The sequence below is a fragment of the Papaver somniferum genome, chromosome 11, assembly GCF_003573695.1.
Source record: "Papaver somniferum cultivar HN1 chromosome 11, ASM357369v1, whole genome shotgun sequence".
In the NCBI taxonomy this organism is placed as follows: Eukaryota; Viridiplantae; Streptophyta; class Magnoliopsida; order Ranunculales; family Papaveraceae; genus Papaver; species Papaver somniferum.
Window position 1 is genome coordinate 310,352 of NC_039368.1, and position 21,602 is coordinate 331,953.

At 37.0% G+C, this 21,602-nt stretch overlaps 1 protein-coding gene across 1 annotated transcript; it reads left to right on the forward strand.

Moving 5' to 3' along the window:
* Nucleotides 1-1,864: 1,864 nt before the first annotated feature.
* Nucleotides 1,865-21,300, forward strand: LOC113322248. The gene is made up of 6 exons (XM_026570305.1): nt 1,865-2,074; nt 2,180-3,232; nt 3,325-4,481; nt 4,594-4,618; nt 18,927-20,012; nt 20,122-21,300. The coding sequence occupies exons 1-6, from the start codon at nt 1,865-1,867 to the stop codon at nt 21,298-21,300; spliced, it is 4,710 nt and encodes a 1,569-aa protein (XP_026426090.1).
* Nucleotides 21,301-21,602: the final 302 nt, after the last annotated feature.

The window sequence follows — 21,602 nt, forward strand, 5'->3', positions numbered from 1 at the left end:
GTAAGTTAACATGCCTAAATTAGGGAAGTTTGTCGGCAAAAGAGAATATGAAAAGATGAACGGGTGCGAAAGAATAGATTAAGGTTTCTCATATCGCTCTCTTGATCAAAAGAACGACATGAGAAGAGGCAGAATATAGATACAAAATATCGCACACTGATAACGTATGCGAAGTAATGATTATCAAGACCAAGCGAAGACAATCGCATACAGCTTATTCAGAATGACGCATCGGGTGATGTCAGCTTAATCACGAGTAAAGTGTGAAGATCATGCGATATTGCAGAGTATGTGCGAGAAAAGTCAGTGTAAGTGTGCGTTAATGACACACGTCAGATCTGAAAATAAGGCATTTATTAGCTGTCATCCACTAGGTAAGCCCTTATATAAGGGACCGAGCGACCTTGTATTGAGAGGGATCTTTTTGAGAGTTTAGACGAGGAATTTAGGAAAGAGAAAGATTGTTTCTTCTCCAAGTTAGAACTTTCTTATAATTTTGTATCCAAATTGAAGATTTAATGAATGTTCTTATGAATTTTATGATGATCACTTGAGTTGTTCTTTAGATTTCATTAAGGATGTGGTTGTAGAATTTCCTACAACTACATTGTTATATAGAGAAATAGAGGTGAAAGATGGCTCTCAAGCAAAATGGGCAGATCGATTATTGCAAGAAGATTTTGATTCTATGTTGGTAAAAAGAGAACAGTTCATTGATTGGGTCCAAGTTTGAAATTGCTAGGAACTATCAGAGACAATGTTTCATCTTCAAATCATGATGCTAAGGGATCAAACTCCAGATTACTTAATCATGTATATAGGCTATTTGTACCTCTTTTCCAGAAGTACTTTCCCAGGCCAGGTAGCTGACTTTGACATGAGAAATTTGGAAAAAGTACTCTCTTGATCCCAAGAATGATAAAACTCACAAGTCGTGATAAAAATTTAGGACCTACTCTTGAAGTAAAAGTGCACCCACTTCTTGAAAATTTATGAGAATCCAAGATGGCAAGGAGTGTATGGAGATTTGTCGAAATCCATCTTCTTTATGCATGGGACTGGTGTGCTACAATCCATGTGCTCCAGTTCAGCTTCTCGGGCATGGAACTATCTCCAACACGTCATAGAGAAGACTAAACCATGAAATCTCATGGATTTCGGGGTGGGCTATTTTTGGTCCCAGGAATTATCTTTGAGGAATTCAACTCTTCCCATGGAAAGAGCACTAACAGGAGCAATCCCTGCATATAAAACCATGCATCTTAGGAATTCATGTCTCTGCAATTTCCAGTGCCATAGATGCAAAAAACAATAACGCATACATACATACCCCATTATAAGGTCATTCGCTTTTTCTTTTTTATTTTCTTTTTACATTATTTGTGATATATACTGATGTAGATGAGTTCCAAGTATTCCGACAGCTAAAGTCGTGAATATCATCACCTAAAAGACTCACTGCCCTACTAAAAGTGGCATGCAGAAGTTTCTCTCTAAGATAATGTGCGATTGCTGAGGTTCCAGTGACCCTAGAAATGCCACTATTTTTGGAGTTGCCAGGCTGAATGTCATTGACTATTTTTGATTGACTATTATCAAAAATAGTCAATAGATTGTTTTGACCTTATAATTACAATAATGGTTAGTCAGGCAATAACAGATGAGTACCAAAATCGGGAATGGATTATTACATCCATTTTCTTTCTCCCATTTGTTCTGTAATTCATCTTTTTAATCAAAACTCAGAAAAACAAAAATATCTGTAATCTCGTTGTTGAGCTCCTCGTTGCTTGTTTTCTCCTCTGCACAACACTTCTGGTTCCGGCTGCCTGTGAGTTAGGGTGTCCGGTACGGGGACAGCCGTATGGGATCAAATGCACATAAATTTGCTCTCTGTACAGTTCCAGGACAAGTCGGTTCGGGAGGTTTATTTTATCAACGTTTAAATGATTTTTCGGGTTTTGCTCCTCTACCAAGTGTTTGCTTGCAAATTTCTATACTTTCACTTGTACTTCATTTCATTCATATGGTATTGTCACGGTTCCATCAACCCTTACTTGTTTCTCAAATACTGGTAAGCCTAATTTATTATACTTCAATTATTTCTCATGGATATTAAGTACGTACCTTTTTATTTTTAAGACTATTGACGGCTATGTCATAAATTTTATATGTATAGGGAGGGATACTTGCAAGTCCATGGATTCTTAGCTATCCATTTATTAAAAAATCAGATCGCACGCCTATAGGGATTACATATTTCCTATTCCCTAAAGATGGATTGCAAGTAGTAGACATGCTTGATCATTTCAGTTCCATGTTTTTTATGTTTAAAGTGGGAGTTCAAATGGATCCTAAAATATTAAAGAAAGCTCGTTGGCCAACATACATCATCGGATTCTGTTGTATTGTTTTCTCTTATATATCTGGAGAATTACTTAGCCATATACCCGCATATGATGATATAAATGGATTAAAGTCACCTACGAAGACGACAGGGTTTCAGAGCTCTAAGAAAGTAGTAAATCTATTCGGCATGATTTCTTTTCCTGTTATTGCTTATATGCTTACTGATCTCAACATTCTTAACTCTGACCTAGGCAGTTTAGCAATTCATGTAGCCATGGTTGCTGATTTTCTTCATACGGGTGAAAAATTCTTGACCTTACTCGGCCAATTATTCTCAAGAGGAAACCCAACACATGGAAGAACTGTAGTGTTACTCATGTTGGGGATGCTGATATACATATTTTTAATTGTGCGCCCGGCAGCATTATGGGTTGTAAAGAATACACCTGAAGGAAGACCAGTAAATGATGTTTGTATTTCCTTAATAATGATTTCAGTTCTACTATGTGGTCTAGCTAGTGAATATTGTGGATTGAATGGTACAGTTGGGGCATTCTTTCTTGGTTTGGCTATACCTGATGGCCCACCTTTAGGATCTGCTCTAGTTCAGAAGCTACGCATTGTGACTGTATTTTTCATGCCTCTTCATATGGGGATCGTTGGGTTTAAGACGAACATTTACGATGTCCATTTTACATATCTATGGCGTGTTTTGCTGGTCATCCTTGGTTGTATCCTTGGAAAGTTTATCGGGCTTTTCATCCCAGCTGTGCTTCTTGGAGTCTCTGCGCGAGACAGTTTGTTGCTTGGACTCATTATGAACTTTAAAGGCATTGTCGAGGTTTCCATACTTAACACCTGGCTAGATTCAAAACAACAACAAGTACGTCTTCATATATACACTATAAAAAGTATCTTTTAGTGATTGCAGAATAGCCTTTAATTAACTTGTTTTACTCTTTATTTATTCCGCAGGAAATATTTAGTGCAGCAAATACAATTATGGTTCTCACACTTGTAGTGCTAGTAGCAGTTATTACACCAGCGGTGAAATACCTCTGTGACCCTTCATTGAAATACTTAGGCTACAAAGGGAGGTCTATTTTGCAGTCGAATGGAAACAACTCACATTTTCGTGTACTTGTATGTGTTCATACCCAAGACGAGGTTCCAGGCATAATCAGACTCCTTGAAGCCTCTAATCCTACAGAACTCCACTCCCTCACCGTTTATCTCCTCCATCTCGTTGAACTCGTTGGTCGTGCTACTCCTCTTCTTATTTCCCACCCATTGCATAAACGTGCTTCCACATCGAACCTTACCAAATCGGATAGGATTATCAATGTCTTCCAGCAATTTCAAAACCAGTACCAGAACCTTGTTACAGTTCATCCATTCTCCACCATCTCTCCGTATCCTTCAATGCGCAACGACATATGCAGCATGTCAGTTGACAAGAGGACTTCTCTCATAATCTTCCCTTTCTGCAGGCAAGATGCAGTAAGTAAGAGGGATGATCTTGCCAGATCAAATATATCTAATCGTTCTATCAAAACCCTTCTTCAAAATTTGTTGCGAAGCTCCCCTTGCTCACTCGGGGTGTTCATTGATGGTAATAATCACCAAACAGAACCTCCTTGCTTCTTCTCGGACACGCCTTACCGCGTGATAGTACTCTTTTTTGGTGGCCCGGATGATCGAGAAGCCCTGGCTTTTGCGATGAACATGATTCATCATCCGGCAGTCTTTGTTACTCTTGTTAGGTTTTATTGTCCTGCGACTCTGTCATCTGATGGAGTTATTGACTATGGAAACGAATCTGTTAACATTGATAGGCACAAGTTACTTGATGATGAATTGGTAAACTATTTCAGGGTTAACACAATGCATGACGACACCTTGATATATAAAGAAGTAGAGGTGAAAGATGCTGCGGAAACAATATGGGCAGTCCGATCACTTCACCTCGATTTTGATCTTATGGTCGCAGGGAGACAACAGATCATTGATTCAAAAATATTTTCAGGATTAGATACTGATTGGGCAGAATGTGAAGATCTAGGAGCTATCGGAGCTATGGTAACATCTCCTGATTATGATGCTGAAGGCTCAATCTTAATAGTTCACCAACGGCAAGATATTAATTAATTGATCATGGTGAGAATGCTAGATGCTTAATAATCACCAACTTGCAGATTCATGTACACCTTGTTACAGGATATGGTACATCTTCTATTGAAACAGTGATGAGAGTAGTCTAGATACAGAGGTACGTGAGTACCATGTTATGAAAGTGTATGTGCAGATTAGGTTTCTCCATTGCATGAATGAAATGGAAATTTTTAACCTTCCAGTGGAACAAAAACGTACTCTTTCAATCCGGAAAATTTCTACTCAATTAAAAAAGAAAAGTTATAAGAAAGTAGCACCCTTAGGACGAGTAAATATTGTTTCTACTGCCATTTTCTGCCCATGGGATTGGCATCATCCAGAAAGACAGGAATTTCATCATTTTCAGCTAATAAGTTGCTGAATAAGAGACTTAAGTTTGGGTCATTATACAATGGAACACCGCCTAGTATTATATTAATGCTAGTTGAGAAGTAGGTATGCTTCGAAAAATAAAATAAAGAAGTTGAGAATTAGGTTTGTTTATATTGTGTCCTCATTATACTCACTAGTAGAGTGCAATGTTATTTAAGTTGAATATGTTCAACACAGACACCGCTGAATACTACAGCAGATGAAAGTTACACAAAATGCACCGTGTTATGCTTAAAAATAAGGGATGTCAATTGCTCGGCCAACTTTTTCTTTGCATGCCATGCAATAGTGTTACCCAATCTTAAATTAAAATGCACAAAACTCCAAAGTTTGACAAACTGTTACTTTACCACAGAAAAACTCAAGTTCTAAACCCATTATTGATTTTCTATCGAAACAAGTTTCTTGTTTTGTAAGAAGCAACGATATTTAAAAAAGGTTGATTGGGTTGACGTCTAGCCAACCGTTCATGACATCCAAGTAACTTAGCGTTGACACCATCTAGAACAATTGTGTTATATGACTTCCACTTGTCTCAGTCGGTACGGCTGAACTTCGTGAATTCCCACCTCCTAAATAACAAGAAAACATTTCGTGAGTAAGTTAGGCAAACTTTTATAACATACAATAACCGGTACAGAAAAGAAACCAAAGCACATACATTTAGTGTCATGGTTGAAGTATGTAGTATCATTCATCCAACAAAACTTTGTAACTATTCTTTGCTTGAGATTTATTTATAAGTTATACCAAAACGTATTACTATCAACTTTAATTAAAAGATAGTATGGCAGTGTTTAACAATTCACTTCCTACTAGAACTATGCTAAGACACCGCGGAGTTTAGATTGAAACAGAAAATTGTGTTTTCTGAAACACAGAGAGAGACTGCTGAGCATCTGTTCATCTCTTGCAGCTTTACACTTAAAGTCTTTCCATATATCTTGGCCTTTACCGGCGACTTTGTTGCAACTTTTTGATGTTTGGAATGGAATGTAAGAAATAGATGTAAGAAAGTATGGGAGATAACTCATTACGCTATAACCTGGTGTATTTGGAAAGAACGTGGAAGTAGGGTTTTTGGTGTAAAACATAAATCAATGGAGGAGTAAGGAGTTGATAATTTTGGTTAAACAAACAACCTTACGCTAGTCTTGTGATAAAGATACTTTTAGTTCTGTGGATGTGAACTCAGTTCTGCTAAACTGGAAGATTGTTTTACATATGTAATGCTCTAGATACATTACATTGTAATCTCTGCCTTGGCCTTTTCTTTCTCAATACAATCTTTTACTTTGGGGAAAAAAAAATTTAATTCAAGATAATTATTAGGGGAAAAGCTAATTTTATTAAAGGGAATGTTGATTATGGGGTGGATATAAAAAAGCTGACATGCAATATGGTGATGAACTACCATATGAGGGTGTTGGAGAATTCACGTTTAGCGAAAAATTTAGAGAATTTTGTGAGATAGCAGATGCACCCACAGAACCTATGTCCAATGTGCAATATGAAAACGAATACAATATTCGTCGTATATATGCGTATACCTTCCCAGTTAGATATACTAAGTATATATGTGACTGTGTTTAATGATCATGCTTTCCAGATTTTAACTTTGTAAAACTCTAGATGGGTAGTATGACATACGCCTCTCCTCCTTCTTCCTTTTCGCAGACTTTGTTTCAATCTAATATTACTGCAGCTGCCTCTGACATTAGCATGTCCTCTTTTCGTGATTACATGCGTAAATTAACCCCTTCATTAAAACTTTGGAAAAAGCATTACAAGAATCAGCTGTTTACCACCAAAATGTGAACCAAGCCATTCATTCATCTCTGAATTTGCAAAAACATATTATTCATCCGGCTTTTTTGTGTTTTGTTTTTCTACTGGTCCTTAACCCGTGCCGTTATGTTGGTTCATTTTTAATATATCATATAATTTATGACCCGAATACTTATCAACTCCTTATGATTTAATATGGGTTTGTCATAAAAATAGTCGCGATTTTCCTCTCTTTTTTTCTCATTTTTTTTCTTTAATATTTTACCATCGGAGATTTGTTCAAACGAAAGAAATATAATCTTAACTTCCATACACTTTTTTATTTAGGTTCATTGCTTATAATGAGATAATGCTCTACATGAACATGGAAGCTTAAATATTTTTTGGAAATATGTCGTCAGCAGCGCTGATCTCAGTGAAATCAACTAATCAATATCGTCTATAAAAGTCTCCCCATGCTCCTATTCACGCTCCAGCTGACTCATCTATCATGGTCATGTTGTCGATCCTCCAAATAGGCAGAGAATAATATTTTTTTCAAAAAACTCTCCAATGTGACATAATTTTCCTGTAATTTTTCAACACCAATTAGATGACAATGTTTAAAATGTGTACCAATTAACTTTCCGAAGGGATTGTATATATGCAAACCTCTGCCATTAAATCGTCAACAAAGTATTGTGCCCAGCAGTTCGTCTTAAAGAAGGATTTGGTAACTTCAAAAGTCTTGGACATTTTGTCACTTCCATATGTTCCTACCTTCACTTGGAATACAATCTGGCGACACGTTACTTCATAAAGAACCTTGAACACATATTGTACTCCCTGATCCTATTTCAAATTTATAGGTTGTCAATAGATCCTTTACCAAAAGTTGACATCTTCTACATTCAATATTTATAAAGAAAAATTATGGTATTGTGGATCGTTGCTTTCTAAGATTGTAGTTTGTAAAATTGGCCTCTTCAAGTCCCACGGATTTCTAAGTTTATTTATCATGTTTGTTTTTAACATATTAGTTAGCCATATTATTTTTGTTACTAGCTTTAAACTTGATGTCATCTTCTACTGTGAACTTTATGTGATTTCAGAATCGAAATAGTTATACATCTTTCATTCGTCTCAAGTAATCCGTCGTATATCCCAACAATTCTTCTACAACAATTCCTTTCTTTTGTCGTTTCCGGACCATCGGTAGCCATTATCATCAAACGGAATCTGTCTAATTTTTGTTAATGTTATGTATTTGCAATGTTCATTTTTCTTAAATAAATAGACTGTGGAAAAACTATAAAAAAAGAACATGGGTATTACATCAGGTCTAAGTTACCATATCCAAAATCCTCCGGACACTGCTTCTGGTGCCTTGTTTCCTCAAATTCATCGTTGCATTCTAGAAAGTACATGCAACACCAATCATTTGCGAAGTGAGATATTTGCGCAAGTGTGGTCAATGTATCCCTTACCTGTGATAATAATAACAACTCGTCAATTTTTTTCAAGGCGTCCAGTTGTAAATGGTATGAATCTAATAGATTTGAATTGTACCTCAATCTTAGATATCACCTTCTTCTCACATAACATAGCAATTGAGGAAGGACAGATCTTGACCACTCTTTACATAGGCGGAGTTAGCCAAACTATGTTTTGAAATTATCTTACGTGGAAATTATTATTAATCCATATTTTAGTCGGCTCCCATCGAAGCTGATCTAATTAGTCCAATAGAAAGTTAATCTTATATTTTTGACCTTATTTCTTGAACAAATTATTGAAGTATTCTCAGTCGTGTTCTGCTTTGTGTGATCTACCCATCTGTATCTACTCTACCTTGTAACCCAGTGAATGAAACCTATACATATGGATCCGTAATTTGATATTGTTGATTTGCAATCAAGAGGTCACATGATTTGAGAATGTAAAATATAAAAAATATTCTATAAACATCGGAGGGGAAATTTAGATTTATAATTTAAAGTTTGTTATGATGTTTTTGATGAACAAACATAATTTTCAAACAAATATTTTAGAATGCAAATACATTTTCCCGGTCAATAATGTTTTATATCGGGAATTGAGTGAAAGTTGTTGTCTTTGTAGGTAGTTGTCGCGAAACAAATCGACATTGATGGTCTTTCAGGAAAAAAAATGTAATAGTACTTGAGAGAGCGATAATGTTCTCTTACACGGATACACCAATTGCCTTTGATTTTTCTCCGTTCAACATAGGTTATCCAACAGTCATGATCATATTGTTCGTTCCGGTATCATCCTCGAAATATTTGATTTTTGTCCTTATCAATGGTGCTAAAAACAACCAATTACATCTTTCACAATACAATGTTGCATGTTTTGTGAAGATTTGTTCTTTACTCGGTCAATAAAACTCACTAAAAAGCAAAAACTATTATTGTCCATTACTATTACCAACACCCACCACCATAAAAACCATCCACCACCACTATTTCTTCCACCATTAGTAATGTTACCGCCTCCACCATTCGCAAACACCCGCCACCGTTTATACTAACCCTACTTCCGCTACCACCATTAGAATTAATATAGCTTTTAGTACAATTATCTATTAATAAAATTATGTATTTATGTTAGATTATTAAAGGGGCATTTATAATATAAATTTAATTTATCATCATGAACAATCAATGAGACACTAATTAATAAAATATTTAAAAATGGTTAATTTAAACAAACCCCAGCGATAAATTTATGCCAGGGACAAATCCTGACCACTCTTTACATAGAAAAATCGATAATAAATAATTTCATATGTTCTGATCTTTATTTGTGTCGTTCGTTTAGTTATTACATAACATGACAATTGATTGCACCAATTTTTTAAAATGGACATGTGTTTTATCGAGTTTATTTTAATATTAGAATGATAAACCACGTTTTATACTTTATAATATAACGTTACAAATTTTGTAGCGTTACGAAATTAGCATAATATGTTTTTGTTCACCAAAACCCGCCACCACCATAAAACCATATGAATCCATTTTTTTATCCACCACCACCTAGTGGCAGAGCCAGAGGTTGACTAACCTTGCTCTAGCCCCTTAAACTTTTTATAACTACATAAATTTTTTAGTTTATTTTATAAATAGTACTTTGTCCATATATATTTATGGTTTAATCCACCAAAGTTTACATGTTTTTTTTTTAAAGTAGGTCTCCTCAATGTCAATTTTTGACTCCACCACTGCCACCATCACTGCCGCCCACCCCTTATAGGTTGTTGGACGCAATTCTAATTTTCAATCACAAATGCCATGTATGAGGTTTAAAATTGAACAAAATGTCGTCAATTGATTAGATTCATTATTTTTTCCCGTGTATATATTATTTTTTGTATTTCAATCAATTTTATTTTAACATTAAAAAATCATGATTTATACGATATAGTACCAAAGATAACAGGGGTACCATTTGGGTGATCCAACTACGATCATGAAAATATTATCTTGTATGATATCATCCCTGAAATATATGGTACATTCCTTTATCAAAAATGTTAAAAACAACCAACCACATCTTCCACACTACGATGTTATCGACGTTGTAACGACAACATAAAATTAATATTTTCCATCACTACTCACCAACACTCACCGTCACTACTTCTTCCACCACAAATGAGGGACGGAGCCAGGATTTTGAGGAAATAGGGAGAAAAACCTCTCTTGGCAAGTTGGATACATGTGAAAAATGGACTTTGTATCCCATTTTATGAAAAAAAACAAAAATAAATATAATTGTGGTTGGCGCCGTCCTTAACCACCACTAATCTTTCGGCCTCCACCTCTTCTACTACTCATTGTCGCCAAAAATGTCTATTGACATTATTTATCAAAATTACTTATTAATAGAAATAAATATTATAATTAATTAAGAAAACATTTATAATTAAAAAATAATTAGCCATTTATTATGACCAATTAGTGAAGCAGTAATTAATAAAACACTTTATAATGAATAGATTATTTATTATGTACAATTAGTGAAACACTAATTAATAAAGCAATTATGATATTTAAGTTGAACAAACCACCACTGATGAGCACGCAAGTGTGACGCATTTTCACCCATAACTACATTCCCTATGACTAATTTAATCACTAATAATTTTGTTTTAACTCTTTTCAAGGAAATAAGCTCTTTTGGAAAAATAGCTCGAAAAGGTGTCAAAGGCAACCAGGGGAACTGATAAAGGCACCCATCATTTCAGATACGGGTACCCAACAAATGGATAGAGGCACCCTCTTCTTCTTCATTTGAAACAGATTCACATAATTTATGGGAGATCTCAAAGATTTAAGGAAAATACATCTTCTTGCCTATTATACAGGAAGTTTTCATATCTTGAAGTTAAAAGAGATGATATATTGATGAGTTGTTTTTATTGAAAAGGAGAAAGAACATCTGTGGTTTTATTTATAAATAAAAAAAAAGATAATATCCCCAATATTTATTCTAGCAAATAAGAGGAAGATGTGTGATAAATGGAGAAAGAAATTATTCCTAAGATATCTTTCATTAAACAGAAGATCTGGTGGAGTTATGAAAGAATATATTGAAAAGATGTTTGAGTAATGGGTTGTTGTGTATAAATAGGGTGCTAATAGGACCAAACAGGTATCCGGAGAGGGGGAAGTTTTGGAAGAGAAAAATAGTTGCGTTCAATTTTTCTTCATTTTCACCATTGTAAACACTTTCGAGCAATAAAATAATCTTTTAAGAGTGTCTATAACATGATGAGATAGACCCCTACACTGTGTCAACGGAGGAATCCGAATTTCATGCATGGGTAAATTTATTTTATTTTTCTATTTGACTTTTGCACTAACTAAAATAGAATTATGATTTGAATTAACAAAACTAGTCATAAAAACCCAAGGTGACCAAACTTGTGGTACAAAAACCCCACTCAAATGTTGGGATCCATTAAAACTCCATCGTAAACAAAATTGATACAAAAATCCCAAATTTTTAAAAATTGATAGATGAAACCAAAATAAAATTTGATGAAACCAATATTTAAATTTGGAGTTTTTGTGTTAATTTTGTTTTGATGGGGTTTTTGTGTTACTTTTGTTTTGATGGGTTTTTTGCGGAAGGATGGTGACACCTCTGGGGTTATAACTCGCGGACCGTTTATTAAGCGATAATTGTTGAGAATAAATAATTGAGCCTTATGATATGAATTCGGTGGAATCCTAGTCCCAGTAACTCTCGCCTTTGTTTATTATTTTCATTAAATCTTTAAATTTAATCTTCACAAGTCTTAGAGTTCGAATCCTTATTTACAACAACGATTAAAAATCACATCAACCACCGTTGATTTAATTTTTCTATTAATTCCAACCAAGGTGGAAGACTGGTTAGAGGCCACTCTTATGACACAATAGGTCATGAGTTTGAACCTCCCCGTTATAATTTTTGAAAATCCATATCTTGACATGAGTATTCATTTTTCATTTATAATATTAGATTTAATGCCACGCGTGCGAGTTGTAGGGGGTGGTCAGGAGAACCACATCCCTTTAATTATCTTTGTCTGGACAAATTCTGACCACCACTAACACAGGATAACTTAGCCTAGCGATAAAAGAACAAAAATAAATATAATTTTGCTTGGCGCCGCCCCTAACCACCACTAATATTTCGGCCTCCACATCTTCTACTACACATTGTCGCCAAAAATATCTATTGATAATATTTATCAAAATTACTTATTAATAGAAATAAATATTATAATTAATTAAGAAAATATTTATAACTAAAAAATGATTAGCCATTTATTATGAGCAATTAGTGAAACACTAATTAATAAAACACTTTATAATGAATAGATTATTTGTTATGTACAATTAGTGAAACATTAATTAATAAAGAAATTATGATATTTAAATTGAACAAACCACCACCATTAATTTATCTTTTCTATTAATTCCAACCAATGTGGAACACTGGTGTTGATGGTTGTTTTTAGCTTAGGGTTAAAATCGTAAAATTGTACATCTGACATGGCATCACTATGACCATTAGCACATTTATTGAATCAATCAGCATGCCTACGTAAGAATTACTGGGGTACCCTTCTTTTTTTTACATGGGTCATGTTCCACGGCGGAACCCTTAACACTGACTGACATCATCTATGCCAAACCATGTTTCTCATGCTACCGCGCCAAGGCATGCCAACCATGCCAGCCGCACCACTGTGCCAATGGCAGACCATGCCAGCCACGTCATCGCGCTAAGATGTCAACCATGCCAGCCACACCCTTGTGCCAATGGCATACCATGCCAGCCACATCTCCACGCCAAGGCATGCTAACCATGACAGACGCACCTCCGCGCCAGGGCATGCCAACTATGCCAGCCGCACCTCCGCGCCAAGGCATGCCAACATGCCAGCCGCCACTGTTCCAATGGCATGCCAGCCACACCACTGTTCCAATGCCATACCATGACAGCCACTTCTCCGCGCCAAGGCATGCCAACCATGCCAGCCGCACCACTGCGCCAATGGCATGCCATGCCACCCGCACCTCCGTGCCAAGGCATGCCAGCCTCACCACTGCGCCAATGGCATGCCATGCCAGCCGCACCTCTGCGCCAAGGAATTCCAACCATGCCAGCCGCACCACTGCGCCAATGGAATTCCATGTCATCCGCACCTCCATGCTAAGGCATGCCAACCATTCCATCCGCACCACTGCGCCAATGGCATGCCATGCCAGCCGCACCTCCGCGCCAAGGCATGCCAACCATGCCAACCATGCCAGCCGCACCACATGTGCCAATGGCATGCCAACCACCTTGCTGCATCATAGCATGCCGGCCTTTCGTATGCGGCTACCAAAATGAAGGCGTGCGAAGATCAACCGCCACCATTTAATCTTAGATGCAAATCTTAGTCGTCCAAGGTCGCCAAACAACGCATGGTAACCTTTAGCCCAAACCCTAGTTTTGGCCACGCCAAACCGCGCCAAGGCATGCCATGCCACATGTGCCAATGGCATGCCAACCACCTTGCCGCGCCATACCATGCTGGCCTTCCCTTCACGGCTGCCAAAACGAAGGCGTGCGACAATCAACGGCCACCCTTCCATCTTAAATGCAAATCTCAGCCGTCTTAGGTCACCAGCCAACACATGGTAACCTTTGGCCCAACGCCAAAACCCTAGTTTTGGCCACGCCCAAACCGCGCTAAGGCATACCGGCATGCCACATGTGCCAATGGCATGCCAACCACCTTGCCGCGCCATACCATGCCGGCCTTCCCTATGCGGTTACCAAAACAAAGGCGTGCAACAATCAACGACCACCCTTCCATCTTAGATGCAAATCTCAGACGTCCAAGGTTACCAACCAACACATGGTAACCTTTGGTCCAACGCCAAAACCCTAGTTTTGGTCACGCCCAAACCGCGCCAAGGCATGCTGGCCATGCCACATGTGCTAATGGCATGCGAGCCACCTTGTCGTGCCATACCATGCCGTCCTTCCCTATGCGGTTACCAAAACAAATGATGACAACGATCAATGACCATCCTTCCATCTACGATGCAAATCTTAGCCGCCCAAGGTCGCCAATCAACGCACGGTAACCTTTGGCCCAACGCCAAAACCTTTGTTTTGGCCACTCCCAAACCGCGCCAAGGCATGCCAGCCATGCCACATGTGTCAATGGCATGCCAACCACCTTGTCGCGCCATACCATGCCGGCCTTCCCTATGCGGCTACCAAAACAAAGACTTGTGAAGATCAACGACCACTTTTCCATCTAAGAGGCAGAGCCGTCCATGGTTACCAGCTAACGCATGGAAACCTTTGGCCTGACGCCAAGCCCTATTTTGGTCGCGCCCAAACAAAGCCAAACCCCTAACTTTTGGCCGCACCTAAACTAGGACATATTAAAGTCGTACCGGCCATGATTTCATGCCACTGGCTACCAAACGAAGGATTGCAATAATCAATGCAAAATCTCGACCGTCGAAGGTCACCACCGAGCCGGCAAGTCTCCCAAGCTCAACTTGCCGAACAACAACATGCTACATGTTTTCCACGAAAACACTCGAGACATCAACACATGTCACAAACTGGGGGATGCTCATTGGGTATTGGTTTGGCGGTTTACAACGTGCGGCGTACACTACTCCCGTTATAAGACAGTGTAATAAGGATGAGGCGGTTAGTAAATACAGGGAGTAATGGTGAAACGCTTTCTTTTATGGAACATCAATTCCAGTCGTTACCGGTTACCACCTCCTCCAATTTACTCATCCGTTTTTTATTTCTTACGAGACCGGAGTACGTTTCACTTCGACTTGTATAAATAGGTCTTATCTATTTCCACCGAACAACAAGTTCAGGTCAGGGGATACAACACTCAGAAAATATTTTCTAGCTTTCCATCTGTTAGCTTCTCATTTTATGATACAAGTCGTGAAACAACTACTCTTCCAGAATCAACTATTCTGGTCTTAACACTTTCTTCGCTTCCTTCCCCAAAACCAACCCTTCTCCTTCACTTTGTGACCGAAGCAAGTCTGGAACGGCCATTTATTGTTTTAGGCCGTATTTGTACAGATTGATCTCTCGAATCTAAAGTACTCTCTTGTAGTACATTTTTTAGGGTTTAAACTCGTTTCTCACCCACACACCCGCAATTACCAAAATCAGCAAAAATCGTTTTCACCCTCAAACAACTGGTTAGAGGCTACTCTTATGACACAATAGGTCATGAGTTCGAACCTCCCAGTTATAATTTTTGAAAATCCATATCTTGAGTTTAGTATTCATTTTTCGTTCACAATATTGGAATTAATGTCACGCGTGCGAATTGTAGGGGGTGATCAGGAGAACCAGAGCCTTTGACTTATCTTTGTCTGGACAAATCCTGACTACCACTAACACATGCTAATTTATCCTAGTTTTGTTTTGTTCAGATGACTATATCAATAAGGATAACCTTCATGGTGGCATATGATTTTGGAAAAACAAAAAAATTTATAAATCCAACATAAACGGAGTTCTCTGGCGTGCATCTGGTTTAGAAAATTGGAACTTCACCTCTATACATTTGTGTACCCTTTGGGGATGCCAAAAAATTATCAATATTAGCATGAAGGAAATAAATATTTCAAGAACATTCTCATGAAATTTTAAAAACGTGACATTTTTTTTCTTTTTAAATCCACCCCAAAATCAACTTTTCCTTTAGTGAAAATGGCTTTTCCCCTGATAATTATGTAATTCAATGTTGTCTTTTTATTTTTTTAATACCCTAGACTAATGATCCTTAAACTACTCCCACGGTGTCCCACCTTTTATTCAACTAGATTTGTGCCTATGCAACGCACCGGGCATATTTAACTTGGTGTGCGCAGAGGCTTTGCCATGCCCCATGACGATGTATCTTTTATTTGGTGTGCGTAGGGTTTCCCGTCCTGTGGAGATGTATTTTTAACCCCGTGGTGATGGATGATTTAGTGTACGCGGGGTTTCGCCCCACCCCGGGGAGATGTATTTTTGATTTTGTATGCGCGGGGCTTCGCCCCGCCGCTTGGAGATGTACTTTTGATTTGGTGTGGCGGAAAAAATACATTAAATAGGTTGAAAATATGTGCATATTTTATTTATTTTTTTAATTTTAACTTGGTGCGCGGGGCGAAGTGGAAATGCATTTTTGATTTGGTAAGCACGGGGCTTTGCCCCACCCAGTTGAGATCTATTTTTGTTTTGGTGTGGCGGATCAAATACATTAAATAGGTGGAGGATATGTGCAAATTTTATTTATTTTTTCCTTTTATTTTCGCAGAAAATATGTGGATTTTTTCTCCTTTATTTATTAATATGGAAAAAATAGACCTAGTATAAGAATTACTCGATTTCCAAATTTAATTTGGACTTCTATAAAATTCCAAACACGGTAAGTTAGGTTTTTCTTTTCAGTTCGTAATTTTTAAATCAATCATATGTTGCCAAGTATCTTCACCTAAATATTATCACTTTATAAATTCCAAATCGAATTTGGTTTCATTTTTTCTAATCTTTTTCTTATTCTTTTTAAACCAATCATACGTTGCCAAGTGTCCTCACCAAAGCGCTCGTTTCACAAAACTCAAAAAAGACATATTTCGGCCAATAGGAAATCCCTATAGATGTGCAAAACAGATTATGAATGTGGAGAAAACACTAATAAAGTAGCAATCACTACGAACAAAATCCCACATCTAAGAAATTCATATCCATGCAATTTCCGGAGCCTAAAAAAAACTACAATGCATAGGTTGCACGGACGCTCCATTTTTCAAGCCGTGTCCGAGTCCGACTCGTGTCGGACACGAGATGTGCGAAGGACGCTGACACGACATATGTCTGGCGCACCAATTTGCGCGTTCGGCGCGCGTCTGGTTTGGACGCACCAATAACTCGGATTTGACGCGTTTTTTTTTTTTCATTTTGAGTTAAACTTCTTCCTTTATTTTTACTATTATTAACTAAATGAAGAAAGAAAAACATTTAGATCAATTATTTAGGTCTTTATTAGGGTTTTGTTATTGGAAATACATCACGTGTATCCTTAGTTGGGCATGTGTTGTTCTAAGAATCCATTTTGATTGTGCCCTGTGTTTAATAGTGATTAATTAATTGACCTTCGGCGTGTATAAACAAACGATATCTTCTTTTCCTTTGAAATTTATACACATGTAGCATCATTTTCTAATTTTTAGGATCGAAACACTTGATTTTGCTGTATAAATACATGATTGTATATAAATATAATATATAAATAAAACATGTATATACGTTGTCCGTGTTCTAGTTTTTTGAAAATTTTATAGTGTCTACGTCCGAGTCGTGTTGTGTCCGCGTATATGCAACCTACATATATTAATGTTACTGTGCTTCAGAAAAACATAGATCACTATGATAGTAGTTTGTCAGTCAGTACGCCCTGCGTGCGATTATGAGCTGGAATACTTCTTCTCTCTTTCTTTATAAACGAGTATATACTGATAATTAATGTTATGAATATCATCAGCTAACAAATTTACTGCCTTACTAAAAGTGGTACCTGGAAGTTTCTTCTCAATATAAATCATATGCAATTGTTGAGGTGCCACCGGAAATGCCCACTAAATTTGGAGTTGACAGGCTAAATATCATTGACTATTTTTTGAAATAGTCAATACATGGGTTGATTTGACCTTAATTAGATAATGATTAGTCAGTCAATAACAAATGAACAGCAAATTTGTGAATCCATTATTATACATCAATGAAATTTTCATCTTGTTTATATAAAACTCGGAAGAAAAGGAGAATAAATAAAAGAAAAAAAAACATTTGTTTCCTTTCCTTTCCTCGCTGCTTCCTCTCTTCCCTGCCCAACACCTACAGTTTCGGCTGCTGGTGAGCTGAGGTATACGGGTAGAGAGAAATGGGGAAAGGTTTTAGAATTTGTGCAACTCCAGGCTACGCCAGTTCAGGAGGATTATTTTATCAAATTAAAAAAGTTTACGAATTTTCATCCTCTACAAAGTATTTGTTTGCAAATTACTGTACTTTCACTTGTACCTCATTTCATACACATGGCATTGTCACGGTTCCATCAACCCTTGATTGTCTCTCAAATTCTGGTAAGGCTTATTACTTCCTCTATTTTTTTTTATCTATCCTAATTTCTATTTTGGTCTACCTGTTTATAGACATATTTTTTCCTTAAACTATCAAATATACCATTTATTTTTTAATTATAAAATCATTTTTAATATAAACTTAATTCAAATTCTAAAATATTTGGGAAAAATCTATTCAATATCTTTGTATTAATTGTCATTCCTTTTTTTGTATGAAAACATTTATGGATAGTTATAAAATCCCTAATAAAACTTTTATTTATTCTTACATCCCGTTCTAATAATGAATTCCATAATAAAAGCAGTATTTTTGTTTTTATTTTCTTAAAATATTTTCTAAAATAATAGTACTATCCAATTTATAATTTTTAATATTATAGATTTTAGTTTTGGTAACAACACATTAAATAGGGCTAGACAAGGGTTAGTCGCTTTATAGGATTTCCTTAATATCTTGACAAAGTCAATTAGGACTATTAATTTGAGACAGAGGGAATATTTATTATGCTTTAATTATTTTCTCGAGTACGTACCTTTATTGACAATTTGTTATAAATCTTATATGTATAGGCAGGCATACTTGCTAGTCCATGGATTCTTGGGTATCCATTTATAAAGGTTAAAGAAAGCGTTTTTGGAGATAGTTCTGAAGATATTTCTGGAGATGGCGATGCTATAGGAATTACATATTACATATTCCCTCTTGCTGGATTTCACTTAGTAGACATGCTTGCGCATTTCAGTTCCATGTTTTTTATATTTAAAGTTGGAGTTCAAATGGATCCCAAAATATTAAAGAGAGCTGGGTGGCGAACATACATAATCGGCTTTTGTTGTTTTGCTTGCTCTTTTGCATCTGGAGCTCAATTTTCCCATAGACTAAAAAATGATAATATACCGGGATTAAAGTCAAGAGATTTAGGGTTTCGGAGCTCTGATAGAGTAGTAGATCTATTCAGCATGATTTCTTTCCCTGTTATAGTCTATGTACTTGATGATCTCAAAATTCTCAACTCGGACCTAGGTATTTCAGCGATTCATACAGCAATGGTTGCTGATTTTCTTCACATGGGTTTAAAATTCTTTGTCTTTTTCCGCCAAATAATCACAAGTGGAAGACAAGCGTATGCACTACCTGCAGTGGTCATCTTATTGGTGACGGTTATTTATATTATTTTTATTGTACGTCCGGCAACGTTATGGATTGTGAAGAATACACATGAAGGGAGACCAGTAAATGATATTTACATTACCTTGATAATGGTTTCAGTTCTGATCTGTGGATTAGCTAGTGAATATTGTGCATTGAATGCCACAGTTGGGGTCTTCTTACTAGGTTTGGCTATACCTGATGGTCCACCTTTAGGATCAACTTTAGTTCAGAAGCTACGCATTTTCAACGTACTTTTCATGCCTCTTCATATGGGTATCGTCGGATATAAGACAGATATTTTCAAAGTTACTTTCACATATCTATGGCGTGTTATACTGGTCATCCTTGGTTGTATCATCGGAAAGATTATCGGGCTTTTCATCCCAGCTGTGCTTCTTGGATTCTCTCCACGAGATAGTTTCTTGCTTGGACTTATCATGAACATTAAAGGCATTGTCGAGGTTTCCACACTCAACACCTGGTTAGATTCAGTAAATAATAAAGTGCGTCTTCAAACACCAAAAATTTATCTTGTAGTTATTTGCAAAATATATAGCATCTCATCAAGTAATTTAGTACTCCATTAACATGTTTTTCTTGTTTACTCCGCAGAATATTTTTGGTGCATCAAATACAATCATGGTTCTCGCGCTTGTAGTGCTAATAGTAGTTATTACACCTGCAGTGAAATACTTCTATGACCCTTCATCGAAATACTTAACCTATAAAGGAAGGTCAATTTTGCAGTCAAATGAGAACAACTCGGATTTCCGTGTACTTGTATGTGTTCACACCATAGATGATGTTCCAGACATTATCAGACTCCTTGAAGCGTCCAATCCTAACAAATTCCACCCCCTCACCATTTACCTCCTCCATCTCGTTGAGCTTGTTGGTCGTGCCTCTCCTCTCCTTATTTCCCACCCAAGGGACAAACTTGCTTCCACATCAAACCCTACGAAATCGGAAAGGATAATCAATGTTTTCCAACAATTCCAAAACCGATGTCAGAACTTTGTTACAGTTTATCCCTTCACCACCATCTCTCCGTATTCTTCAATGCACAACGATATATGCACCATATCAGTCAACAAGGGGGCTGCTCTCATTATTTTTCCTTTCTGCAGGCAAGACGCAATTAATCTGAGGGATAATGTGGCCAGACCAAATATTTCAAATCGTGCTATGAAAACCCTTCTTCTAAATCTGTTGCGGAACACCCCATGCTCAGTCGGGATCTTAATGGATGGTAGTAATCACCAGACACAATCTACTTTTGTCTTGTCCGACACGCCTTACCGCGTGATGGTACTCTTTTTTGGTGGCCCGGATGATCGAGAAGCATTGGCTTTTGCAATGAATATGATTCATCATCCGTCCGTCTTCGTTACTGTTGTTAGATTTTATGATCCTGCAAGTTTATCATCCGACGGAGTTATTGACTATCACAATGAATCTGTTAGCATTGATGTTGAGAGGCACGTGTTACTTGATGATGAATTGGTAGACCATTTCAGGGTTAACACAATGCATGACGACACGTTGATATACAAAGAAGTAGAAGTAAAATATGGTGCAGATACAATATGGGCAGTACGGTCACTTCATGAAGATTTTGATCTTATGCTCGTAGGAAGACAACAAATCGCTGATTCAAAATTAATTTCAGGATTAGATACTGATTGGGAAGAATGTGAAGAGCTAGGAGCTATCGGGGACATGGTAACATCTCCTGATTATGGTGGCCGGGGCTCAATCTTAATAATTCACCAACGAAAAGATATCAGTTAATCATGGAAAAATAATGGCGCACGCTTACTAATCTACATATTTAAATTACTTATCCGGTGCCAAGAGTAGTCTAGGTATAGAGGTCCGTAAGTACCATGTTATCCGGTACCAGCTTGGGATTTAAAACCCTGGGCCGGCCAGTCAGCCAGCCAAAGTAGACAGATGCTTGTGTCAAACCGATTAGCAAAATAAATTGAGTTCAAGTAATAATTGTTGGAGTCTTGCAACAATAGAAGAAACGTCAAATGTATCAAACAATAAATATAAAGGACTGTATCAAATAACTTTACCACGAATAAATT

What these genes read in the sequence shown, in the direction of transcription:
- LOC113322248 (XM_026570305.1), top strand. Translation starts at nt 1,865, where the DNA reads ATGGGATCAAATGCACATAAATTTGCTCTCTGTACAGTTCCAGGACAA. An exon ending in ATCTTAATAGTTCACCAACG is followed by an intron (nt 4,482 to 4,593) that starts GCAAGATATTAA and finishes CTATTGAAACAG; the next exon opens with TGATGAGAGTAGTCTAGATA. An exon ending in TAGATTCAGTAAATAATAAA is followed by an intron (nt 20,013 to 20,121) that starts GTGCGTCTTCAA and finishes TTTACTCCGCAG; the next exon opens with AATATTTTTGGTGCATCAAA.